Source organism: Panthera pardus, unplaced genomic scaffold (assembly GCF_024362965.1).
Source record: "Panthera pardus isolate Hobbes unplaced genomic scaffold, ASM2436296v1 HiC_scaffold_6, whole genome shotgun sequence".
Lineage (NCBI taxonomy): Eukaryota > Metazoa > Chordata > Mammalia > Carnivora > Felidae > Panthera > Panthera pardus.
This window is the reverse complement of record NW_026526991.1, coordinates 15,753,191-15,780,402: the sequence shown is the minus strand read 5'-3', so window position 1 is coordinate 15,780,402 and position 27,212 is coordinate 15,753,191. Positions and strand designations below refer to the sequence as shown.

The following is a 27,212-nucleotide window of genomic DNA, read 5'->3' as shown; positions in this document are numbered from 1 at the left end:
TCACGACCTGAGCCGAAATCAGACGTATAACCTACTGAGCTACCCGGGTGCCCCTGGGGATGAATATATAAACCCCTGAGTCCCCAGACATCAGAGAGGTTAAACAGCACCTCCATGTTCGAATAACTAACAGGGTCACAGTAAATGTCAGTTGAATGACTGAGCAGGTCAGTCACTGAGAATAGCAGTGTGGATGGGAGAGGGTGTGCTGGGTCAGGAGAGACTCATCCCTGTCTCTGAGAAGGCACTGTATGTTCATGCCTCACCAGGGAAGTCGGCAGGCGTGTCTCAACTCACGAAGGGCAGCTTGCGCGTGGGGTCTCCCTGACCGTGCCTGCCCGCGTGGTGCTGTTCTAAAAGGGGAGGGAAGCTGGAAGAATTTTCTGGGACTTCAGAAGTGGTCCGTGGAAGTAAAAAGGAATGAATGATCAGGACAGTCAGTGGTAATAATGGGTAACGTTTATTGAGGCCTTACTAAGTGCAAGGCATTGTTGCAAATTACCCACATATGTTTACTTATAGATTTTACAAGAATTCTCTAAGGTAGGGCTTATCGTACCTATTTTACAAATGAAGAAACTGAGCCATTTGAATGCCTAAATAAGGGTCCCCAGCTAACAAATGGCTAAGTTTGGATCTGTCTAATCCAGGGAGCCGAGTTCCAAAGCCCTCACACGGAACCCCTGCATTATCCTGCCTATCCACAAACATCATCTCTGCAAACACCAAGGATGAGGCCTGTTGGTTGTGTCTTTATTTGGCAGACGGCCTCTCCTCCCAGGTTGCTTGCAAATCCATATGAATATCCTGGGCAACACTGCAGAAGAGTCAAGGATATACCCTTGGGGCAGAGGTCGGGCTTCATTCCTCCACTCAGCAGCATGGTTTGAGCTCCTCACCTGGGCCAAGCCCTGGGCCAGGTGCCTGTTCCCAAGGAGCTTATGCTGAGGTAGGGGGAGACATCAAATAGGCACGCAGAGAGTAAGTGAACAAGGTAATTTCAGAGAGTGCGGAGTGAGAAGAAGACCATGCAAAGCAGGGCCACGGGATGATAAAGGATTGCTTGTGCTACTCCTGCTGGCTCGTTAGAGGAGGCCTCTGGGCAGAGGCCTGGATGTTGTAAGAAAAGGAGCCCGTCCTGTGAGGATGTGATGAAGTTGCACTCCTGGCAGAGGGAGCTGCCCTACAAAGGCCCCAGTGGGTAGTGAGTCTAGTGTGTCTCAGGAATAGTAAAAAAGAAAAAGAAAAAAAAAGCCAGTGTGGCTGGAGTCTGGTGAGTAAGGGTGAGTCATAGGAGATGAAGGCCAGGAGGTAAGAGCAGGGACTCGTTAAAGAGACTGAGGGTGGGTCTTTGTCCCAGGCACGATGGAGTCCATTGGAAGGCTCTAAGCAGGGCGGTGACATGTTCTGGATCAGCCAGTACTCCCCCTACATTGTGAGTGGGGGGGGGGAGCACAGAGCAGCCAAGTGAGACCCTTTCAGAGTACAGGGCCTCACAGTTACTCCAGTGCTCCCCTCCCAGCTCCCCAACGCCCGTATCCTCTCCAGGGTCCCGATGGGCTCTTGATAGGTTATTGCAATCAAGGACACATGCGTTCCCCCTTAGGATTGCTGTTTGTAAAATCAGTCGCTGTGCTCCCCGCTTTCCCCACGGGTAACCGGTTCTTGTGTTGACTTACAGATCATAAGGCAGCAGTTTCCTCAGTTGACCACCAGAAGACTCGGGACCCGAGGACAGTCCAAGTAAGCACCGGCAGCCATTGTGCCTGCAGAACGCACGTCTCTGAGTCAGGCTCGGGCCCCAGGCCTTTGATCCTGAGCTCAGTTCACAGGCCCAGCAGGAAGTCTGTGCCTGGCACGAAGAGCTTTAGACAACAGGCCCCCCTCTCCCAGGACGCCCAAGAGAGGGGCTGCCCGAAACCCAGAGCCATCTGGCCCAGCTGTTTTAAGGAATCCAACTTAGTGCCACCCTGCCTTTAGATGTGTTTGTCAAATGGTCCAGGGCATCACTTAAAAGAGCACTTTGTGGCTTCTTGGACAATTTCCAGGTTACTTGGATTGTTTCACTGAACGAATTCTCTGCTCTGATAGTATCCATTCGGCAGAGAAGCAACCTGTACCAGTCCCCGCAGGGGAGATGGGACAGAGAGGTCCAGCCATGCCCTGGTACACAGGGCGCAGTGCCTCCCAGCCATCAGTTTTTGGGAACTGACCAACCCGTCCTTGCTTCACATTTTGTGTGTCGGATGTGCGGCATGAGGTGTAGGTCACCTGCCCTCACGGAGCATATGCTCTGGTGGGGAAGACAGATCAAAAAGAGATAATCAGATTGTGTCAAAGAGGCTTGTTGTAGAGTAACAGGAGGGTAGCCTAGTTTAGAGAGGGTAGCCTGGGAAGTCCTTCCTGGAGGAGTCCTGAAAAGTGAGAAGGATGCGTGGACCCCTTCTCTTAGGTGTGAATTGGTGGGAAGGGAATCTCTGCCTTCGCAGCACAGGACTTATAAGACTTGCCTCAAGGGATATTTCAAAAGTTGCTGGACGTTAACAGGTGTTCCATGGAAAAGGTCTGTTGGCCACGTAAGTTTGGGAAACACTGAGTTCAACAGGTTCCTTCGTGCAGGACTTTTCAGAACCTTTATTATGTTGATTACTTGGTGACTCCACTAGAGGGTGCCTTATCATGCAGCATTTCTAAACATTTTGACCATGTTGAGTAGCAGATCGGCACATACTGACTTAAAAAAACACCGACACTTAAACAAACAACCATATAGAACTAGTAACACTTGAAACTGAGGGTACTTCAAAAGCAGCGTGTTCCATACTGTCACCTCACTCCCCCCCTGCTCCTGCCATCTCTGGGCAGCATTCTTTTTGTTTGTTTGTTTATTTATTTATTTTGAATGGGGGGAGGGACAGACAGAGAGGGAGAGAGAGAATCCAGCTGGCTTGAGTTGTCAGCACAGAGCCTGACATAGGGCTCCATTACGAACTGTGAGATCGTGACCTGAGCTGAAATCAAGTCGGATGTTCGACTGGTAGAGCCAACCCGGTGCCCACCGTGCGCAGCATTCTTATCCTCCGAGGGTGAATTTAACTTTGGAGTCAAGTTAGGTAAAGAAAGTGGGTGATCATACTGGGAGAAACCCTTTTTGGTAAAGCTCTGAAAATAGGACTGTGTGTGTATGTGTGTGGCTCAGAAGCTCTGGGGGCAATTTTCAAAGAGATTTACAGAAAATTTTGAGCAGGGGACATTTTGGAATAAATTTCTAATAATTTTCCAAGGCGACTGACTGCTCTGAAGAATAAATCTCATCCATAAAGAAAAATTCCAGTTTCTAAAATTTAAAACTTAAAAATGAGGTGTCAGTCTTGTGAAGAGTATAGAGTACAAAACCAGATGCCCCCTTACTTATTTGCTGGTAAGCATGTGGCTGGTACGCAAGGGGCAGTTCAGTCCAGAGATTAAGTGGGTGGTTGGAAGAATGGGGCAAGTCTTTGAAGAGATACGTTGTTGCCCATCTCTAAGGAGAGTAGAAATAGACTGTAGAAATAGATACATAGTAGAGACAGTGAAGAAAGATAATAAAGATAGAAGGGCTTCCTATCCTACAGAAACTTGGAGAAAGTTTCCCTCTGTCTACATGTGAGAGCCTGTTTTTATTTATTTTTTGTTGTTTTTGTTTTTGTCTTCTTTAACCCAGAAGTTAACGAATTGGGCGGTATCTTCCTTAAAAATTTGGTGGTGTCAAATTGATAGCTCAGTAAGGAACCAGTGCAAAGGTAACAAGAAGGTTTAGTGTCCAACTTGGCCTTCTAGAGAAAATCCCTCGGCACTTTTACCTGGACAGAATCAATCAGGGTGACCGTGGAGTGTGTTGACATGTCTATAGAACTGAAATAGAAAAACCGAGAAGTGATCAGAGCAATAGCTTGGCTGCAGTTGCTGATTTCAGCAACACACGCTGGGGAAAATCAAGAAGTGGTATGATCTGAATGTGTTGTCACTACCTTGATCTTAAGAGATTATAAAGGGGGAACTTTGTTAAGGTTAGGGAGGCGTGTCCTAACTGCCCGGCCCCCTGGAGAGCCCGGAACCTTCCCCTCCCCCGCCCAGACGGTGGCTCTCTGGGAGGCAGTTATGACAGTTGGGAAGTAGAAGGTGCAGAAGACAGAGAGCAGCTCAACACAAAGAAGAACTTTCTGATCACGGTCCCGACCCAAGATGAACAGGGCTGCCTTCGGAGGGCCTGAGTTCTTCGTGCCAGGAGGCATTCAGATGGAGGCGAGATGCCCACTAAGCAGAAATATCACCGAATGGTATCAGGAGTAAGGGGGGTGGGGAGAAGGGGAGGTTATGTGTGCTCATCTCCCTTCCCCGGGAAGCCTCTTCCATAACTCAGAATGCACCAGCAACCACATCTCCACAAGCAGAAACGAGTAATTGATGTGTTGTACAGAGTTTCTGAAAGCGAGGACCATGAGTTACTTACATTAGCGTTGCGGTGCAGAAATCTAGACTAGAAATCTATGTCTAGAAATCTAGACATACTAAATCAGAATCTTCGGGGGTGGAGCCCAGGAGTCTGTCTTTTAATGTTTTGTCGGTGATTCTTATTAGTAGTAAAGTTTGAGAATCACTGGCTTAGTGGTTAGCGCACTTCAGAGGTTCAAATCCTGTGTCCACTCACTGCGTGATCATGGGCGTGTGACTTAAATTCCCTGGTCCTTAGTTTCCTAATCTGCAAAATGGGGATAATGCTTAATTCCAGCTTTACAGGGGCTTTGTGGGATTGAATAAGGTAATATGTGTAAAGCACTTTGCACCATGTTAGTTGCTATGAAGAGCATTGATTTACAAGAGTAGAGAATGACACTGACTGGGGATCATAGAGCCACAATGTATGCAGACGCTCAGCCTAACGGGCTTGTCAATCTTAAACTGATGTGCATCTGCGTTAGCTTGTGGTGCTTGTGTCGGTGCTGATTCTTGGGCCCCACTCCCACCTTCTGAATCGGCAGGTGTAGGAAGGGAGGGCCTAGGAATCTGTATTTTTATTATGCTCCATAAGTGACTCTGACGTACCTCCCAAGTCTGTAACAGCAGTCCTGCAGTGTTTTCTGTTAGGGCAGCGGAGTGGCTTTGTGGTCAGACCCGTCTTTTTTTTTTTTTTTAATTTTTATTTGCATTTATTTATTTTTGAGAGACAGAGAGCACAAGTGGGGAGGGGCAGAGAGAGAAGGAGACAGAATCCGAAGCAGGCTCTAGGCTCTGAGCTGTCAGCACAGAGCCCAACGTGGGGCTCGAACTCACAAACCGTGAGATCATGGCCTGAGCTGAAGTTGGATGCTCAACCACCTGAGCCACCCAGGTGCCCCAGACAGACCCGTCTTGAAGAACCTCTTCCCAACAGCTGGATGACGGAGAGCAAATTACTCTCAGGCTTTCTTGCTCTCCATTTTCTCATCTGTAGAAAGACTGTAGTAATCCCTATTGCAGAGTATTATGTTACAAATTAAAGTAGGTAAAGTAGTTTGCAAAGTGCCTAGTATGTAGCAAGTGCTCAGTAGCTTGTAGCTAGCATCCAGACAAAATGTGCCTTCCATCCCTCATTAGTCTCTGTTGAAACCGTTGCTGTTATTAAGCCCATTTGAGTTAATAAAAAGTTTCAGTCTTTTACATTCAGTGCCAACTAAGATACTGAGTCTATCTTTTTAAAGAGACGGTTCTTTGAGGCTACCATTTATTGATTAAGAAAACATGGGCCAAATGAATTTTTGTTGGTGGTACAGTTAGCAGTTGCAAACACACCCTTTTTCCTGGGTCTCCACAGAAAAGGACACTCAGGTTCTGAACTTCTGGGATCACATTTGGGGCTAGATATAAGAGATTAAATATAATCTCTTTTCACCCCCCTTTCTGCTTTGCAAAGTATTTGACTTAACATTTTCTGTAGGAGGCAATTTTGGTTATTTTTACCTGCCTGATTGATGGCTTCAACATGGAACTTTGGTTTAATTCTAGATTTCTGAGATGTCAAGTCTCACAGGAGAATTAACTCTTCTAGCCCAGGGAGGATAGGCCCAGCCATTCTGGTCTTGGGTACCCCTGCCCAGGAAACTCTACCTGATAACAGTACATGTGGGTCTCTCTCTCTCTCTCTCTCTCTCTCTCTCTCTCTCTCTCTCTCTGGCCCAGGTACCATTACTATGGCATCGCGGTGAAGGAAAGCTCCCAGTATTATGATGTGATGTATTCCAAGAAAGGAGCCGCTTGGGTGAGCGAGACGGGCAAGAAAGAAGTGAGCAAACAGACGGTGGCATATTCACCCCGGTCCAAACTTGGAACGTTGCTGCCAGAGTTTCCAAATGTCAAAGATCTAAATCTGCCAGCCAGTCTGCCTGAGGAGAAGGTGACCACGTCTGAGGTGTTGCTGGGAGTGGGTGGCCCCCCTTTCTCTCTTCTCTCGCACAACGCACACAACCCCTCTCCCTCTCTTTTTCTCTCTCAGTGCAAAATGGTGAGTTTAAAAATGTAAAGATAGAAATCCGAGTAAAATGTGGACTTTAGTTAACGACAAGCCGGCTCCACGCTGACACCAGTAAGCCCGATGTGGGGCTCAAACTCACAAACCGTGAGCTCATGGCCTGAGCCAAAGTCAGATGCTTAACCCATTGAGCCACCCAGGCACCCTGATTGTTATTTTATAGGATAAAGTTTATTTTCCCATGTGCTACAGAGGATGTGGTGAAACCTTAGTGCGATAGACAAAGAAATCTTTATAGGTACAGGGAATCAGATAGTTTGGGTCAAAGGGTATTTGCAGGAAATTCTGACCTACATCTCTAAGGCACCTATCTAGATGCAGCCCAGTGCAGCAGGAGGTGTTGAGCTCCCACTGTCTGCATATCACCCTGGGAGCTGGGAGCTGGGAGGCAGCGGGAACAGAGAGAGGTGTCCTGCTCCCAGCAATCTCACAGCCAAGTGGGGAGACGGATGCTTATGTCATAAGCAAACTAAGTTTATACAAAAATGAATGCATGTCTGTGTTCTGAAGCAAAAAGATTATCTGTAAATAATACTTTAAATCTAAGAACCAGTAAATACTTTTTTTTTCTCAAAGTTGCTTTCTCGCCCCCTCTCCCCGCCCCCCCCCCCCCCGGCCCCTGTCAACAAACTTGCTATACTATAGCTTTAAAATTCTTGGATAAATGGAGCTGGAGATGAAGTTCTTTTGCTGGACAGACTCCAGGAAATTTCTGAATGTCTTTTTGTGATTTTTGGCAAACACCTCTTCTTACAAGTACACACTGGGTTTTAACTTTTCCGTGTCTTAGCTGATGAGGAGAATTTCATTAATATGCCCCGCTGAACTCTACTATGTGGCAGGTGCTGTGCAAAGTGCTGGATACAGGAGGCTGAACAACATGCCATTTCTAATTTTCCCAGAGCCCATAGTCTCAGAGGTGAAGAATGGGGGAGAGAGAAACCTGTGCTTTCCACCATACCAAAGGGCAGGTGCTCCAATGGAGAAATGACGTGCGGGTGCCATGGGAGCACAGAGGAGGGAGCCCAGGGTCAGAGAGCACCACTGGTGACAGCGAGACTTACCTGGGTCTTCCAGGATGAGTGGGTGTGAAGTGAATTTCATCTCCTCAACAGGGAATAAGTGACTTGAAAACTGAAATTCCAAAGGCACAGTAACGTGTATTAATTATGCTTTTGTTGTTGATCCTCTCCCTCCCTCCCCCACTCCCCACAGGTTTCTACCTTTATTATGATGTACAGAACGCACTGTCAGAGAATACTGGACACTGTAATAAGAGCCAACTTCGATGAGGTAGGTCAACAAGCGTTGAGCTGTGGATACTCTGCATTAAAATATTATAGGAGCCGTAGCTCCTACTAGGTGCCAGACCTTGGGAAAACCCCTGATGTGCGTGAGCACCCGTAATCTTTACAGTGATCCTAGGAAGCAGGCTCTGTTGTTAGCCCATTCTGCAGACCTGCTACGAGAACAGGCAGTTGTCCTTGATGGAGCCAGCGAACTGCATCCTGTCCCGCTGGCCAACGAGGAAGACAGTTTGCAGGGATAGCATACGCCTCGTGTTGGAGATTTAGAGAAACTGAGGGAAGGCTTTCCTGTATTTTGGATTTGATCTTTTCCTGAGGCCCCATTTGATTTTTATTTTAAAATATTACAGTTAAAGAACGGAGAGGGGAAACAAGAAGGGATGAAGTAGCAGTTACGTCACCAGAGAGACAGTAAAATCTTCTTGCCTAAAATGCCATCCAAAAGAGCCTTCCTGAGGGCTGGCAAGAAGCCACACGCTTCACCCCATAAACCTGAGGGCTTTCTGTTTACAGAAAATGCTTTCAGGCCAAAAAAAAACAAAAAACAAAAAAACACAAAACCACATCCTGGCATAGGTTGTGACATTGACTTTGAGAGAGGACAGTGCAGGCTACAGAGGGGCTATAAAAAACCAGCAGCTATTGGTGGAAAAGATCCCAGAGGTTCCCCAGTGTGTGTTTCGGGGGTGTGCACTGTGGGAGACGGAAGGGTAAGAAATGACGTAAGGCACAAAATGCTCTCTCCCCCATCTTCCTCTGCCTTTTCGCCTCTGTGTCTCACAGCAGCGAACGTTTATCGAACACCCCGCTTACTTGAGTTGACTCACGGGCTGTTCCCTCAGTCACCTGGGCAGTGGTGGTCCGGTCTCCTGCGTGCCGGCACTCGGCCCCCACACAGAGCTCCAGAAGAGATAGCGGTGTGCTGGTGGAGAAGTGCCATCCTTCCTGCTCGTGGCTTTTATTCCCGAGATTGTTCAAATCTCCCAATTCCTTCAGCAACCATTTAAGTAGATTTTTTTTTTAGAAAGAAAGAAATATCACTGCTTTCCCTCATGTTGTGGTTTGGCTATGTCTTATAATCCCAGAGATCACTGACATGAGGCCAAATGAAGGTTCATGCTCAGTGAAGACAATGCTGGCTTCTGTAACAAATAACCCCAAGTCTTAATACGTTAGAAGTTTATTTCTCATTGATGTCACAACCCATTGTGGGTGCTCACAGGGGGGAGGCTGGTTGCTGGGGGTTGTTCAGGGACCCAGGCTCCTTCCACCTTGTGGCCATACCCTGCCCTAGAGCCTTGGTGTCCTCTTTGTTCAGCCGACGGATGGGGAAGAGGAATACCGGGAAGACTACCCCCTTCTTAACCTTGCCAGCCCAGAAATAAAACATATCACTTTGCCCATATTCCATTGGCAAGAGCTGGTCGCATGGCCCCACCTTGATGCAAGGGTATCTGCTCCCTCACCAGGTAGCAGTTTACTACCACAGAAAAGGAGCTCTGAGCTCTCGTGGCCAGCTTTCCCTCTCCACCACAAATACTAAGCACAGAACTAGTGACAGTCCTCCCTTACATTCATACGTACTTTATCCATCTCACAACTCAATCTCGTCGTCTCATTATACTTAATTCCGTTCATGAATCCCAACACATCAGGTATCTAATGGTACCACCCACTGCCATAGGTCTCAAGAATGGGGTGAGAAGTAAGACACAGCCTGGGGGTGGTGGTGGTGGTGGTGGGAGAAATGCACACCAGGAATTAGGATGCAGCATATATGGTGAGGGCTGAGCACTCCTGTGGGGAAAGTGCCAGACTCGGAGTGCAGGCTTTGCCATCAAAGCCTATATTGTTTGTTCTAGAGATAAAGATAAAAATATCATCCCTGCCTGTCTAATTCATAGGATTACTAGGAGGAGGAGGAGATGAGACAATGCCTAGCAAAAGCCCTTTGTAAACTATAAAAAGTCCTACAAATGCTTGCTGTTATCGTGTATGTCAACCAGAGAGTTAAAAGACCTGCTCAAGGTCACACAGTTGGTTACGGCCAAAGTCATGGCTGCAACTTGTGTCACCTGACACCAGTAGTCTAATATTCTTTCCACTCCCTTGGCAGGGATATTTGGTAGCTGTTTTTAAAATGGCTAATCAAGATGCGGTTCATTCTACCCAACCACAAAAGAATGAAGGGGGATATTTTCCCTTTGAGGGGCATGGCTTTCTCTCACAGCTGAGAAAAGTCATGAGTAAATGGATGCATGGTGGGTGCATCTGGTAGACCTTGGCATTGTAGTTTGTTTCCAGTCTTCATGATCTTTAAGGGTTGAGATTGTAACTAATGCTGGTATCCCATTCTTAAATTACCTTCCTTATTTGCTGGTGCATTGTCTCCTACCATCACAGTGTAAGCCCTTGAGGGCAGGGACCTTATCTGGCTTGTTTACTACACTATCCATGTAAGCCATACTCTTAAGGTCCCAGTAAATATTTATTGGGTGGATGAGTGTATGGAAGGTTGGGGTGGGTGGGTGGGTAGGTGGATGGGTGGGTGGATGGATGGATGCATGGACGGATGGATGGATGTAAAGATATCATAGACTTGTAGCATTGTCAAGAGAGTACACAGAGCCCCGGTCTGCGTGTAGGGGACTCCCTGCAAAGCGTTTTCCAGACTGCATTGCAAGAAGAGCTGTAAAGTCAGATAGTCTTGTGTTTGAGTCCCAAATCCACCACTTACCAGCCTGTGACCTTGAGCAAGGTACTTAACCCTTCTGAGCCTCAATTTCTTTTGCTATAAAATGGAGACAATAATTATAGCTATGTAAGAATTCATGTAAGGTTCTGATATTAAAATCAGAGCATAATAAATAGTAGGTATTTTGGTGACTAGTGTTTTGTTGAGATCCTTTCAATGCTGTAGCAATTAAGTGCCCCCGATCAGAAGCTATCAGATGTGTTTCCACAAGCTGCCAATATATTCATAATGAAGTAAATATGGATATGGAAAAGAAATAGAAAATTTACATGGCTATTCTTAAGAATACCTTAAGGAAATCATCTCCTGATGTGTCACTGCGACAAGAGAGAAAGGGCTGAGAGTTCGGGGGGCTGAGGCAGATAATCCAGGAAACTTTAGATAATGCTATTCCATCATTTGCCTCTGATGATTTCACCACTTAGGCTTACCAGGAGTAAGAAAACCTTCTCCCTTTTGGCTGATAATGAGTTTCCATTTGTTAGATGCCTACCCACTGCCATGCATTTCTCCTCAGCGACTTTATTGCATCCTAGTACGGGGTAGACCTCATTGTCTCCGTTTCATAACAGCTGATAGCTCTCACATTTATATATTTAGGCCTGAGCTCCAGATTCAGTTGACTTGACATCCAACCTAACATGGTCAAATCAGAGCTCTAATTTTCCACCTGAGTTTGTTTTTCCCATCTCAGACTGCCACCACCACCCATCTAATTGCTCAAGTCATGAGGCTTGATGCTTCTCTTTCCCTTGCCCTTCATATCCAGTCCCTTGGGAGGTCCCACCAGCCCCACCTCCTGCTAGAACGCCATGTCTGTCCATTTCACACCCAACTTCCAAGTCCCTGCTCTTGAGCTTTCCACTCTTCTCCCTCCTTCCTTTTCCTTCCCACTCCAAGGAACCAATACCTTTGGACGTTAAATAGCCTGAAATGTGGAGAGTAGAAAGGGAGGTCAAAACTGGCTAACACCCCCCGCCCCTCTCAAAAGGCTGCTCAGGAGACTGAGGACCGATCAGGCCTCCCTATGCAACTTGAGCAGGCTTGAAAGAGACAGATGCCTGCTAAAGACTGATTTTCCACAGCTTTGTTTTAACCTACACAGCTGCTGATCTTTTCCAGAATTTCTGTTTGAAACTGACTGCTCACATATAAAAAAGGAGTTGGGCTGCACACACAGAGAGCTAAGAAAGACAAATGAATTCAGAATCTACCAAATCGTAGGAATCAACTGGGCAGAGCTTCTTAGGTAGTGTTGGAAGGGCAGGCAGGAAGGTCCAGAACTCGGCCTGAGGATGATGCTCAGGGACAAGCTGGGATCAGGGAATAGTAGTCCTGGAGAGAGAAAGCACCTTTTCCAAGAGGCCTGGCCACCTCCTAGCTAAGGCCAAAAGAGGAGTCAACCACCAGGTGTCCCAACGATAGATGAGCAGAGCCACAGTGGGAATCCTGGCTGGGTGACACTTAGACACTTAGACAAGGGGTCATAACTGCTTCGGGCAGTCCATGGATTTCTTGGGCCTGGTAGTGGTAGTGTCTCCATGATGCAATAACAACCACCACCACTATCCTTTATTAAGTATCTGCTGTGTGCCAAGCACTAAAATAAGTACTTTTGGGGGAATCTTTACCAAAACCTATGCAGTAAATACTACTTTTATTGTAATTTCACAGGTAAGGAAGCTTAGCTGTCTCTGAACTTGGAGATATTACTGTACCGCTGGTTGGTAGTGGAGCCAGAGTTGGAACTCTGGAAGATAGTCTTCACTCATCTGGATTTTCTGTTTTGATTTTTGATCTGGCTGAATACTTTGCAGTATTTTCACTATTGCAGAATGAATGGAACTGTGACTTAAGTTGCACAGTTTACAAACCTGAGCTTCATTCACCACTTTGATCATGGTTTTGATCATCAGCCACCATTTGCCCCCTAGGGAGTCAGGGGGTATGCTTTTCACCCCAATTCTTATCCCCCAAGCCTCCCACCATCCAGCGCAGGCTGTGAATGTCAGGGAAGGCCTGCCCAGACGAGGTGGAGCTCGGGTCACCAGGCTGGAGTCTGAGGTCGCCTGATCAGAGGAAAGCAAGACCCCAGTCCTGAGAGGGGCCTGAAGGACACCGCAAGCCACCAGGGCCAGGGCAGGAAGCTGGGGGGTGAGCAGCAGTCCAAGGATAGAGATGGGTCTCAGGAGTGGAGAAGAAGGCCAGTAACCATGAGAGGAACAAACTAGCCACGAGACAGATTGGCAGATGGGGGCTCCACCTCATCCATTCCCTCCCTTGCTGTCTGGATTCGGACAAATAAGTTAATATCTCTGCCAAATGGAAGTAAGGATTCTCAGCCGTGGTAGAATTACAAGTACTAAGTGAGAGAACCAGTGCAAAGTACCAGGCATATAGTAGTCACAAATAAATAAAGCCAATGCCTGGTGTAACACCACCTCCAAAGTGTTAGACTAAATTGTCTTTTGCGTTGAGTCAGGGGTGGATAGGGAACCAGGAATGTGGATAAATGCTACCTGTGGGGGTTCGAGAGTCCCCATCCATGGGAGAAAGAAGGACACGTGGTCCAGCAACCAAGTTGAGCCTATGAGCATTCACAAAAATTCAGTAATTTGTCCCCTGTCTTCAAGACGAGCCGCTCCCCAGTGTTAGTTAAACTCCAGGTATTTTTAATGTTATCATATACAGCAGTTAACCATCTTTGCTGTTTCCCTTCACTTCCCTTCTCTTGTCCCACACCTCAGGCCCCCCTGCCCTGCTCTCTCCCTGGTGTCCATCTCACATAGTAAAAGACGGACGTATACAGGCCACCGAAGAGTTCTCTGCCTTAGACATTGACTCTGCTGCTTGCTCACCCAACAGCACAGCTGCAGCTCCTGCTGTCATCAAGTTAATAATGCACTCTTGAGTGCCTACTGTATTTCCATTCTGTACTAGTGTTTGGGGTTGGGTGCCCACGTAGCTTACTGCTCACATACCACCATCTAGCATCCCATAGTGGCAGCTACCGGCCAGGGCTCTTTGGGGAAGTGGAGGAATTTGGAGAGGAAGAGGCTCCAGCATTTTATTCCATTTTTAGTGCACACATTTGAATCGGGAGTCTTGTTTGTGGCACCCATTTTCCTCCCTCCCAGATACATTCCTTTTACCAGCAATCCCACATCATCTCCTTCTTTCTGAGAACCCCCAGAGGTCACCAACTGGCCCAATGGATAGTGAGTACAGTGCTCTGAGCTCATTAAGAACAATATCCCTTTAACTTTTCCTAGACCACGGTGAGCATGAAGGGGTTGATGGGTTAATGTACTGTTTGTTCCTCTCTCCCAGGGCAGAGTAGCCCCCAGGCTGCCAGGCCAGGTGGTTCTGCAGCAGTGGGCATGGGACACAGGGGGACTGGGCCGGGGGTGGGGGTGGGGGGAGACTCTGGACAGGGCCTCCTGTGCCACAGCAGGGGACGCAGAGGACCCCACTGCAGACTAGTGGGGTCCCAGGCCCTGTCGGGAGAACCTTCTGTAACCTCATGATTTTTTTTCTGTGGACTGATACAGGTTCAAAGTTTCCTCCTGCACTTTTGGCAAGGAATGCCGCCCCACATGCTTCCCGTGCTGGGCTCCTCCACGGTGGTGAACATCGTCGGTGTGTGTGACTCCATCCTCTACAAAGCTATCTCGGGGGTGCTGATGCCCACCGTGCTGCAGGCATTACCTGACAGGTGGGCACGCTTCTTCCCGTCTCCCCTCATGACTGGTCCACAGACTCACCGTTCCTGCCTCTCTTTCACTGAACATGATCCCTCGCTGTCCGGGGGTCTCCCTTTAAAGACCATTAACACTGGGGTCTTAAGATTTCAGTTTTATTTATAATTTTTAATGCAAATAAAAATTTTAATATTTTGAACCATTTGTATGGTTCAAAATTCAAAAAGTGTAGTAGAGTATATAGTGAAAAGTCTCCCTCCATAGACTCCTGTTCCCCAGGACACCCCGGGCCCCTCTATATAGCATCAAATATAGTCATTTTCTTGGGGAATGGGGTCCGTCCAGATCTGCTGTGCACATACAACCAATGCATCCAACATGCTCTTTTTCACTGAAACAGAAATATACTATATTACAATGTTCTGTACAATATAGAGCAATATAATAATAGTCTTGGAGTGAAATAGAGAACAGTAAAAACAGTCTGGGAGCTTATACTGGGGCTTCCAGGCCCCTCCAGATCACTCCCTACTGTGCCCCATGCTGCTTCCTGCCCTGGGGCTGGACCAAATGCAGCGCCTCTGGAAGGGCTCCTTTCCTGTGGCTTCCAGCTGGGCTCAGCCAGTGGGGAGAGTAGAGGGAGGGAGACAGATTCTGTCTCCATCCCCATGAGGTCACCTCGGGCTGGCCGTGTCCATCCATAGGCCTCTGGGGCCTTCCAGCCTACCACCAGATTCAAATTCTTCCGGAGTGCCTTGTGCTTAGGTTGGAAGTTTTTCCTTTAGACATGGGGTGGGTGAGAGCTTGCTGCTGTCTCCAATGGCAACTGTCTCCCTTCTGGGCTCCTACATGCCTGTCAACACCTGCTTGACTTGTCCCTTGTAAATAAACTCTCCGATTTTGAATGGCATCTATTTCTTGTTGGGACTGTTCGAGAACATTTCCAATCAGTCTGTAAAGAGGTTTTATTCTTTTTTATGCCTGCGTACTGTTCCACTGTACTGAATTCAGTGAGTTGTCTTCATGTTTCCAGTCTTGTTTCACTACAGATTAACACCGTGATGAATGATGTTTGAAGGACATTCTTTTTCTGGGTGGAGTGCGTTAGCTTCCCGGGGCTGCGGCAGCAAAGTAGCATAAACTGGGTGGCTTAAAACAGCAGTAAGGAATTCTCTCACAGTTTTGGAGGCCAGGAGTCTGAAATCAAGGCAGGAGTGGTTCCTTCCAGGGACTGTGAGCGAAGATCTACTCCATGCCTCTCTCCTAGCCTCTAGTGGTGGCTGGAAGTCTTGGGTGTTCCTTGGCTTATAGATGCATCCCTCCATTCTCAGCCTCCGTCTTCACATTGACTCCCACTCTTGTCTGTCTCTGTGCCTCTTATAAGGATACTTGTCATCATATTTAAGGCCCACCCAGTTAATCCAGGATCTCGTCTCAAGATCCCTAATAATCGCGTCTGCAAAAAAATGTCGTCTTCACAGGTTCCGGGTGCACATTTGGTGGGGAGGGCACCACTTATCCCAATACGTGAACTGTGTGTGAGGAATAAATTCCCACAGGGCTGAATTTCTAGCTCAAAGGGTATGTGACTTGAAACTTTTCTCCGTGAAGTTGTAATGTGTTTTTCTCTTGTTATGAGTGAAATTGAGTATCTCTTTATATTTTAAGAGCAATTTCTATTTTCTTTCCTATGAACTCTCAGTTTTTTAATTTTTATTTTTATTTTCAAGTTAGTTAGCATACAGTGTAGTCTTAGCTTCAGGAGTAGAACCCAGTGATTCATTTCTTACATATGGCACCCCGTGCTCATCCCCAAAAGTGCCCTCCTTAATGCCTGTCACCCATTTAACCCACCCCCCCCCTCCAGCAACCCTCAGTTTGTTGTCTTTATTTAAGAGTCTCTTGTGGTTTGCCTCCCTCTCTGTTTTTATCTTTTTTTTTCCTTCCTTTCCCTTATGTTCATCTGTTGAGTTTTTTAAATTCCACATATGAATGTAATCATGTGATATCTTTCTCTGGCTTATTTCACTTAGCATAATACCCTCTAGTTCCATCTACATTGTTGCAAGTGGCAAGATTCCATTCTTTTTCGTTGCCAAGTAGTATTCCACATCTTTTTTATCCTTTCTTCAGTCTATGGACACTTGGGCTCTTTCCATAATTTGGCTATTGTTGATAGCACTGCTATAAACATTGGGGTGCATATGCCCCTTCGAATCTGCATTTTTGTATCCTTTGGATAAATTCCTAGTAGTATAGTTGCTGGGTTGTAGAGTAGTTCTATTTTTAATTTTTTGAGGAACCTCCATACTGTTTTCCAGAGTGCCTGCACCAATTTGAACTCAGTTCTTATCCTTTGATTATTTTTCTATTTGGTGGTTGATGTTTTTTCTCATTGATTTTTAGGAGCTGTTTATTTATTAGATGTAGTAACCATTTCTCTGTATTAAGAATTGCAATTTTTTTCTCATTTTGTTTTCATTCTTTGGTCTTTGCCTCACAGAAATGTAGTTATATGTATCAACCCTTGTTTTTATGGCTTCTGGATTTTGTGTCATAGTTTTTAAAGTCCTCCCCACTCCAATGATTAACTAATTTTCCCATGGTTTATCCCACTAACTTTATGGTTTAATTTTGTACTTTTGAATTTTTGTTCAATTTGGAATTCATCCTGGTCTAGGATGTAAAATGTGGCTTTATTTTCTCCTCAGCAGCTATCCTGTTCTCCCAACACCATATGTTAATTATTCCATCTTTTCTTCATAGATTTGAGATGTCTCTTTTTTTATATAATAAATTCTGTATGTATTAAGGGCTATTTCTGGACTTCCTATCCTATGCCATTGATATTTCTATACATTCATGTCCCAGGGTCACTCTGTTTTAAGTTTTGTGCTTTTATTTTATTTTTTTAATTTTTTAAAAATTTTTTTTAACATTTATTTATTTTTGAGACAGAGACAGAGCATGAGCAGGGGAGGGTCAGAGAGAGAGGGAGACACAGAATCCGAAACAGGCTCCGGGCTCTGAGCTGTCAGCCCAGAGCCCGATGCGGGGCTCGAACTCACGGACCATGAGATCATGACCTGAGCCGAAGTGGGACGCCCAACCGACTGAGCCACCCAGGCACCACTAGTTTTGTGCTTTTTAAACATATTTAATATTTAGTAGGACTAGCTCCTCATACTTACTTTCCTTTTTAAAACCATTTTCCTATTATTATCACTTATTTTCCCGTATGAACTACTTTGCCATCAGTTTGTCTATTTCAATATATAGACATATATAGCACTTACACATGTATTCTTATTGAGATTACATTACATTTAGAAATCAATTTAGGAAAAAGTGTATATTAATGATATTGAGAATTCCTAATGGGAAACATAGTTTGCCTTGACATTTATCCTGATCTTTAATGTTGTGACTGCAGGAGTATTGCAGATGTTTTTTCATATAAATTTTACACATTTTAAAAATTTATTCTTAGATGTTTATCTTTTTGATGCTAGTGTGAACGTGTTCTTTTCCTCCATAGCTCTTGATGGGTGGTGGGTTGTGTATATGAAAGCTACTGGTATCTGTGTGTTCTATTTGAGCTGGCCATGTCAAGCTTATCTTGTTGTATTTATTTTTTGAGGTTCTCTTAGACTTTCCATGTTTAGAATCCTATCATCTACAAATACAGATAATTTTACCACTGTTTTTCTAATTTTTATACCTCTCATTTATTTCTCTTGTCTAGTTACATTGACTTATACCTCAAGAACATGTTGAAGTTCTCAACTTTAATGAAAATGCATGTAGTTTCTTCATTAAACATCATGTGGGCTTTTGGATTAAGACTGACGTATTTCATCCTATTAAGGAATGTCTGTCTTTTTAAAATTCATTAAATATTTTATCAAGAAGCGTTGTTGAATATTATCCAGTGGTTTTCATCATCTATGGAAATTACTATTTTACTCATCTCCTAATATTGAACCATTCTTGCATTCCTAGAATAAACTCCACTTACTCACTGTATATATTCTTTAATATGCTACAGGATTTTATTTGCTAATGTTTTACGTAGAGTCTCTGCATCAAAATCATAAAGTGAGATTGGTCTGCAATTTTCTTTTTGTGTTTGATCTTCATTAGTTGTTGGTATCAATGTTTTTCTTGCTTTGTGAAAGAAATGTGGAAGCTTCTCTCCACCCCCTTTTTTCTCTAAGCTCTGACACACTTTAAATAGCATTGAAATGATTTGCTCTTGGAGACACACATAATTAATTCCCCTTTGAAGGCATCTGGGTGTAGTGTTTTGTGGGAGTAAATCTTTGAATTTTTCTTTTTTTTTTTCTATAGTAATTGGTTAGTTTCAATTTTCTGTCTTCTCTGAGGTAAGTTTTGTTAAATTATATCTTCCTAGAAAATGTCCACTTCTAGATCTTTAAATTTATTTGCTTGGGGTTGGGCAAAGTGAGTCTATAGACTCATTGAGTTTCCTCTGTGTCTGTGATTATTTCTGCGTTACTATGTTTTAGGTTGTAGAGGTGTGCTTTCTGCTGCTATTTTGTGATTAAGTTACCTGTTTTGTCTTATTTTTTTCAAGGAACATACCCTTGGATATATTTATTGGTGCTATTACTCTTTATTTTTTTCCAATACATCGATTTCTTTTATTTAACTCATTTCTTTTACTTTCTTAAGCTTACTCTGTTCTTCGTGTATTCAACAAATATTTTATTGAATGCCCACTACATAGTTGTTTTATCAGTGACCAAAAACAACTGACAAAAAAAAAATAGATGCTGATTTACTTACTTTCTTTCATTCTTGTTTAATAACATAGATATTTCAGGGTTAGGTCTTTCTTTGAGCACTGTTTTACCTGTATCCCATAGTTTTCGAGACGTACTATTTTAACGTCATTATTTTCTAGGTATTTTGCAGCTTTGGATTGGAGTTCCTCTATGTCCTAAGAACTTTAAAAGAGGACTTTAAAACTTCCAATTGTTAGGAGCTATTACCTTCTACTTATGCTATTCATTTTAGCCTTTATTGAGTAGGGATTGTTTTCTGAACTGTTTCTTCTTTTGAGGTTTTATTTGTTGTCTAATATATGGTCAATTTTGTGCCACTTGGAAAGAAGAAACACTGTCTGCATTCAAAGTACAGACTTTGACATATATGTATTTGGGTCAACATTGTTGTTACTAAGTTCTCCTTTGTCTTAGTGCTATCCACTTAGACTGTTATGGATCAAGATAGGTAAATAAGTTTTAAGACTTACTGCTAATGTGTGCTAACCTATTTCACCTTGGATCTCCTATAATTTTTGTTTTTGAATATTGATGCTATGTTATATGATGCCTTGATATTTCTAGCTGCTTTATCTTCAATGTGAACAACAGCTTCATTATGAATTGTGACATCTTCATTGTAAATTGTACTCTTGGCATTATAAAGTCTAATTGAAATTTTTTTTGGCCAACAATTTAGCTTGTCTGATACTAAGATCATTACCTCTATTTTCTCTTTGTTTTCATCTGTCCCAAATGCATTTGCCCATCTTTTTATATTTAACCTTTATAACTTGCTTATATGCAGAACCATTTAGAATTTGTTTTATAGTTCAATCAGATTTTTTTCTCTTATTAAAAAGGTCTAGCCCAATTACATTTACTGATACAATAGATACTTTTGTTCTTAGTTCTATCATTTCATTTTATATTGTTACGTATATGTTTATAGCTGTTTATTTCATTTTATTTTTGAAATTCAGGTTTATTTGGAGTATACTTTATATATAGTAACATTCACCATTTTTAGTGTATACAGCTGATCTTTGAACAACACAGGGACTAGAGGTGCCAAACCCCTGTGCAGTCAAAAATTTGCATATAACTTTTGACTCCTCCAAAGCCCAAGTACTAATAGTCTACTGTTGACCAGAAGCCTTACCAGTAATACAAACAGGCGATTAAACATATTTTTGTCTGCTCTGTGTATTACGTACGGTATTCTTACAATAGAGTAAGAGAGACGAAAATGCTGTTAAGAAAATTACAAGGAATGGGCACCTGGGTGGCTCAGTTGGCTAAGTGTCCAACTCTTGGTTTCGGCTCAGGTCGTGATCTCACAGCTTTGTGGGTTTTAGCCCTGCATTGGGCCTGTGCTGGCAGCATGGAGCCTGCTTGGGATTCTCTCTCTCTCTCTCTCTCTCTCTCTCTCTCTCTCTCTCTCTCTCTGTCTCTGTCTCTGTCTCTGTCTCTCTGCCCCTCCACCCCCCACTTGTGCTATCTCTATGTCTCCCAAATAAATAAACTTTTAAAAAAAGGAAAATCATAAGGAAGAGAAAATAAATTTACTGTATTTATTGAAAATCAATTCATATGTAAGTGTGTTCACTTAGTTCACAAGTTCAAGGGTCAACTGTACGATTGAAACATAGAACAATTTCATCACTTTAAAAACTTTTCTCATGCCCCCTCTTATTCCCACTGCCATCGCCTGATAACCACTTACCACTCGGTGTTTGCATGGCATGCCTTTTCCCACCCTGTTACTCTGTGTCTTCATAGTTAGAGTAGATCTCATGTAGCCAACGTATAGTGTGAGCTCCTGCTTCTTCACCCGGTCTGACAATTCCCAGTTTTAGTTGCTATGTCTAGGCCTTCATATTTAATGTGAATTGCATTTAATGTTATTAATGATATGGTTGATTAAAATTTTCCACCTCGCTAGTTTTCTAGTAGTTCCTTCCGTTTTTATCCTTTTTCCCCCTGTTTTTGTGCCTAGTTTTAGGTTAATTTTTTAAAAATCCTTCTGTTTTATCTCCATAATCAGACTGTTTCTTAGGTCTCTTTTAAAAATTGTTTTAGTGGATGCCTCTGGGTTTGTAGATCTTCGTGATTCACAGCCTACCTTCGGGTAGTATCATACTGCGCCTCATGGACTGCGGGGACCTCACAGCAGTCTACCTCCAGTTCATTCTCTCATTTTTTATGCCGTTGCTTTCACACATTTTCGTCTTGTAGATGCTCTACACTCACAGGTGTTACTGTTTTTGCTTTAGATAATTCACCTTTGGAGTGGTTAAAGATTCAGAAGACGGTCTTTTAAATTTACTGTCATCCTAGTGATTTCTGAGCCTCATTTCTTTGTATAAAATCCTGGTTTCTGTGTTTGATGAGATTATAATATCCCCCTGCCTGAAGAGTTGTCTAAAACATTTCTAGTATTGCAGGTCTGGTGCTAATGAATCATCTCAGCTTTTGTTGGTCTGAAAAAGTCATTATTTCTCTTTCATTTTTGAAAGATGCTTTCAGTGGGTATGGAGTCCTGGATTCAAAGTTTTCTGTTTGGTTTTATGTTCAGCACTTTAAAGATTTCAACCGTTCATTTTCCGGCTTGCATGTTTACCTTTGTACATCTTTTCTGCTTTGCATACAATGTGCCTTTTTCCCTCTGGCTGCCTTTGGGATTTTCTCTACCTTTGGTTTTAGCTGTTTGAATATGATGTGTCTAGTTAACCCTGCTTGAGATTTTCTGAACTTCTTGGATCTGTTTGCTTTGATGTGTTTCATTATTGTTGGAAAACTCCCTGCCATTATCTTCTGCTCTGTGTTTTCTCCCTTTTCTCCTTCTGTGATTAAGCTTACATGCATGTCAGACCATTTGACACTGTCCCACAACTGTCTTGGATGCTCTGTTTAACTTTTTTCACTCGTTTTGTGTTTTGGTTAGATTCATTTTTATTGGCCTATCTTCAGGCTTACTGATTTTTTTCTAGCATATGTCGACTTTGCTAATGAGATTGCTGAAGGCATTCTTCACCTCTGTTGCCATATTTTGTTTTCATTTTCTAACATTTCATTTGATGGCTTTTTATTATTTCTGTGTTTCTGCCGAAATTCCTCATCTGTTCATACTTATTGTTTATCCTTTCCATGGGAACCTTTAACATATTAATCATATTTATTTAAAAAAATTTTAGTGTTTATTTTTGAGAGAGAGAGAGAGAGAGAGAGAGCAGGGGAGGGGCAGAGAGAGGGGGCACAGTGGATCTGAAGTGGGCTCTGTGCTGACAGCAGAGAGCCTGACGTGGGGCTCAAACTCATGAACCGTGAGATCATGACCTGAGCTGAAGTTAGACCCTCAGCTGTCTGAGCCACCCAGGTGCCCCAATGATAGTTATTTTAAATTGCCTGTTTGAAGGTTGAACAAGTTAAATTCAGCAGGCTTTTTAGGATCTCAACCCTATATCTATTTTCAGTCCTTATCTTCAAACTGAGTCTTTAGTGTGTGTAATATAACCTTATTTTACATATAATCTGAGCCAATGAAAAGCTCAGAATGGCTACTAAAATGCATCACAGACCAAAACAAGAGTCTGATCTTAGGTCAGTCCTTATTCATTTGGTAACAAAGGCGATTCCACTTACAGAAAACATACTACCACATTTCAAAGGTTTAAAGTTTCATTAGAAAAATTATACACAGAATAAAAAATATATTTTTCAAGAATAATGGTATTATTTCATTCATCAAATTCATTTAAAACATGAGTTACAGTACAGAAAGAGAAATGACAGCATAGTTGTATACAACCAACTGATCTGCAAAACCAGTCTCTTAAAAACAACACACCATACGGTTTTAATAAAAGGCAACTACAGTTCCATTTAAAAAAAATAAAATAAAAAATAAATAAATAAATTGCCTGTTCGATACTCGGGTTCTCTTCATGCCTTTATCTCTTGAGAGTGGATTCTTTTTCTTTTTAAAATTTGTATTATTTTTATCATTTATTTGTATTATTTTATTTAAAAATATGTATTACTCCAATTTATTGGATTATGGTTGACATACAATGTTATATTAGTTTCAGGCATCCGACACAGTGACTGGGCAGTTCTGTACATTATGCAGCGCTCACCCCAGTAAGTGTAGTTACCACCTGTCACTGTACAATGTTCTTAAGATATTATTGACTATATTCCCAATGCTGTACTTTTCACCCCTGTGACTGACTTGCTTTGTAACTGGAAGTTTGTACATGTTAATGCCCTTCACCTATTTTGCCTATCCTTCCCATACCCCTCCCCTCTGGCGACCACCAGTGTGTTCTCTGTATTTATGACTCTGTTTCTGGTTTTTTGTTTGTCTGTTTTCTTTTTCAGATTCCACGTATAAGTGAAATCATATGGTATTTGTCTTTTACTGTCTGTCTTATTTCACTTAACATAATATTCTCTAGGGTCATGCATTTTGTTGCAAATGGCAAAATCTCACTCTTTTTTATGGCTAAGTAATACTCCGTTCTGTATATATACCACATCTTCTTTATTTGTTTATTTATTGATGGACACTTGGGTTGCGTCCATACCTTGGCTATTGTAAATATGCTGCAGTGAACACAGAGTTAGTGTTTTCATTTTGGGTAAACACCCAGCAGTGGAATTTTTTACTGAATTGTGTGGTATTTCTATTTGTAATTTTCTGTGGAATCTCCATACTGTTTTCCACAGTGGTTGCATTAATTTATACCCCCACCAACAGTGCAGAGGGTTCCCTTTGCTACATATCTTCACCAGCACTTTTTAGTTTTTGCTTTTTTGATACTAGCCATTGTGACTGGCATGAGGTAATATTTCATTGTGGTTTTGATTCGCGTTTCCTTGAGGATTAGTGATGTTGAACATCTTTTCCTGTATCTGTTGCCACCTGTATATTTCCTTTGAAAAATGTCTATTCAGGTCTGCTTATTTTTAATCGGATTGTCTGATTTTTGGTGTTGAGTTGTATATGTTCTTCACATATTTTGGATATTGACCCCTTATTGGGTATGCCATTTGTAAATGTCTTCCTCCATTAAGTAAGTTGCCTTTTGTCGATGGTTTCCTTTGCTGTGCAAAAGTTTATTTTTGCTTTTGTTTCCCTTGTCTGAGGAGACATATCCATAAATGTATTGCTAAGGTGAATGTCCAAGAGCTTACTACCTAGGTTTTCTTTTAGTAGTAATTCAGGTCTCATATTTAGGTCTTTAATCCATTTTGAGTTTATTTTTGTGTATGTGGTAAGAAAGTAGTCCAGTGTCATTCTTTTGCATGTAGCTGTCTTGTTTTCCCAACACCATTTGTTGAAAAAACTGTCTTTTGCCCATCGTATATTCTTGCCTCCTTTGTCATAGATAAATTGACCATATGAGCGTGGGCTTATTTCTGACTCTCCCTCCTGTTGCATTGATCTATATGTCTATTTTGTGCCGGTACCTTACCGTTTTGATTACTTTAGCTTTGTGTAGTATACTTTAACATCCGGGATTGTGGTACCTCCAGCTTTGTTCTTCTTTCTCAAGATTGCTTTGGCTGTTTGGGATCTTCTGTGTTTCCACACAAATTTTAGGATTATTTGTTAAAGTTCTCTGAAAAATACTATTGGCATTTTGATAGAGATTGCATTCAATCTATAGATTGCTTTGGGTAGTATGGACATTTTAACAATATTAATTCTTCCAGCCCATGAGCATGTGTTTCTTTATATTTGTTTATATTGTGTTCTGCTTCTTCCATTATTGTTTTATAGTTTTCAAAGTACAGGTCTTTCACTTCCTTGGTCAAGTTTATTCCTAGGTATTTTATTCTGTTTTGTGCAATTGTAAATGGAATTGTTTTGTTAGTTTGTTTTTCTGCTACTTCATTATGAGTGTATAGAAATGCAACAGATTTCTGTATATTGATTTTGTGCCCTATAACTTACTGAATTCATTTATTCTAATAGTTTTATGGTGGAATCTTTAGGGTTTTCTATACATAGTATCATGTCATCTGCAAATAGGGACAGTTTAACTTCTACTTCACAATTTGGATGCCTTTTATTTCTTTCTCTCATCTGATTGCTATGGCTAGGATTTCCTGTACTTTGTTGAATAAAAGTGAGAGTGAACATCCTTGTCTTATTCTTGATCTTAGAGGAAAAGCTTTCAGTTTTTCACTATTGAGTATGATGTTAGCTGTGGATTGGTCATTTATGGCCTTTATTATGTTGATGTATGTTTCCTCCAAACCCCACTTTGTTGAGTTTTTTTTTTTATCATGAATGGATGTTGAATTTTTCAAATGCTTTTTCTGCATCTATTCAGATGTTCATATCGTTTTTATCCTTCATTTTGTTAATGTGATGTGTCACTTTGATTGGTTTGTGTGTACGGAACCACCTTTGCATCTTGGCAATAAATCCCACTTGATCATGGTGAATGATTGTTAAAGTATTGTTGAATGTAGTTTGCTAATATTTTGTTAAGGATTTTTGCATCTGTATTCATTGGGGATGCTGGCCTGTAGTTTTCTTTTTTGGTAGTGTCTGTCTGGTTTTGGTATCAGGGTAATGCCTTGTAGAATAAATTTGGAAGCTCTCCTTTCTTTTCTATGTTTTGGAATAGTTTGAGAATAGTAAGTATTAATTTTTCTTTAAATCGCTGGTAGAATTCACCTGTGAAGCTGTCTGACTTTGGACTTCTGTTTTATTACTGATCAACTTCATTACTAGTAATCAGTCTGTTCAGATTTTCTGTTTCTTCCTGATCCAGTTTGGGATGATCGTATGTTTCTAGGAATTTATCCATTTCTTCTAGGTTGTCCAGTTCGTTGTTGTATAATTTTTTAATAGTTTCTCATAATCGTTTGTTTTTCTGTGATGTCAGTTGTTATTTTTCTTCTTTCATTTTTAATTTTCTTGAGTCCTCTATCTTTTTTCTTGCTGACTCTGGCTAAAGGTGTCTCATTTTTGTTTACCTTTTTAAAAAAGCACCTCTTTGTTTTATTGATCTATTGTGTTGTAAGTTTCTGTTTCATTTATTTCAACTCTGATCTTTATTCCTTCCTTCCTTCTACTCACTTTGGGCTTTGTCTGTTCTTTTTCTAGTTCCTTTAGGCATAAAGTTACATTGTCTGAGATTTTTTGTTGATGTTTCTTGAGGCAGGCCTGTATCACCATAAACTTCCCTCTTAGAACTGCTTTTGCTGCATCCCACAGATTTTGGACCATTGTATTTTCAGTTTCATTTGTCTCCGTGTTTTTTTTCTAATTCCCTCTTTGATTTCTTCATTAACCTATTGGTTGTTTGGTAGGCATTTTGTTTAGCCTCCATGTGTTTGTGTTCTTTCTAGTTTTTTTTCCTTGTAATTGATTTCTAGTTTCATACTTTTATGATCAGAAAATATGCTTAATATGATTTAAATATTAAATTTATTGAGACTTGTTTTGTGGCCTAACATGTGATCTGTCCTGGAGAATGTTCCATGTGCACTTGAAAAGAATGTGTGTTCTGCTGTTTTTATTTTTATTTTTTTGCATTTTTTTAATATGAAATTTATTGTCAAATTGGTTTGTTCTGTTTTTAGATGAAATGTTTTGAATATATCTGTTAAGTCCATCTTGTCTAATGTATTGTTCAAAGCCACTGTATCCTTGTTGATTTTCTGCCTGGATGATCTACCCATTGATGAAAGTGGGATGTTGAAGTCCCCTACTACTGTCAGTTTCTCCTTTTATGTCAGTTAATATTTGCTTTATGTATTTAAGTGCTCCTGTGTTGAGTGCATAGATATTTACAATTGTTTTACCTTCTTTTTGGATTGATACCTTTATCATTATGTAATGCGCTTGTTTCCTGTCACAATCTTTATTTTAAAGTCTTTCTTTGTCTGATATAAGTATTGCTACTTTGTTTTATTTTTTCTTTTTTTTCACTCTCATTTGCATGGAATATCTTTTTGTATCCCTTCACTTTCAGTCTGTGTGTATCTTTAGGTTTGAAGTGAGTCTCTTATAGGCAGTGTATGAATGGGTCTTTTTTTTTTTTTTTTAATTTTTTTTTCAACGTTTTTTATGTATTTTTGGGACAGAGAGAG

At 42.0% G+C, this 27,212-nt stretch overlaps 1 protein-coding gene across 4 annotated transcripts in view; it reads left to right on the top strand.

Moving 5' to 3' along the window:
- The window catches only part of RFX4 (regulatory factor X4), a 163,819-nt gene that overhangs the window by 78,988 nt on the left and 57,619 nt on the right, over positions 1 to 27,212 (top strand). For 3 of the 4 annotated variants that reach the window (XM_019446673.2, XM_019446672.2, XM_019446674.2), the window contains 4 exons: positions 1,682 to 1,743; positions 6,199 to 6,412; positions 7,763 to 7,840; positions 14,161 to 14,324. In XM_019446673.2, the coding sequence (XP_019302218.1) occupies positions 1,682 to 1,743; positions 6,199 to 6,412; positions 7,763 to 7,840; positions 14,161 to 14,324 (518 nt within the window). Of the gene's footprint in view, positions 1 to 1,681; positions 1,744 to 4,143; positions 4,320 to 6,198; positions 6,413 to 7,762; positions 7,841 to 14,160; positions 14,325 to 27,212 lie in introns of those variants that run through there. The other variant, XM_019446675.2, reaches the window with a different exon arrangement.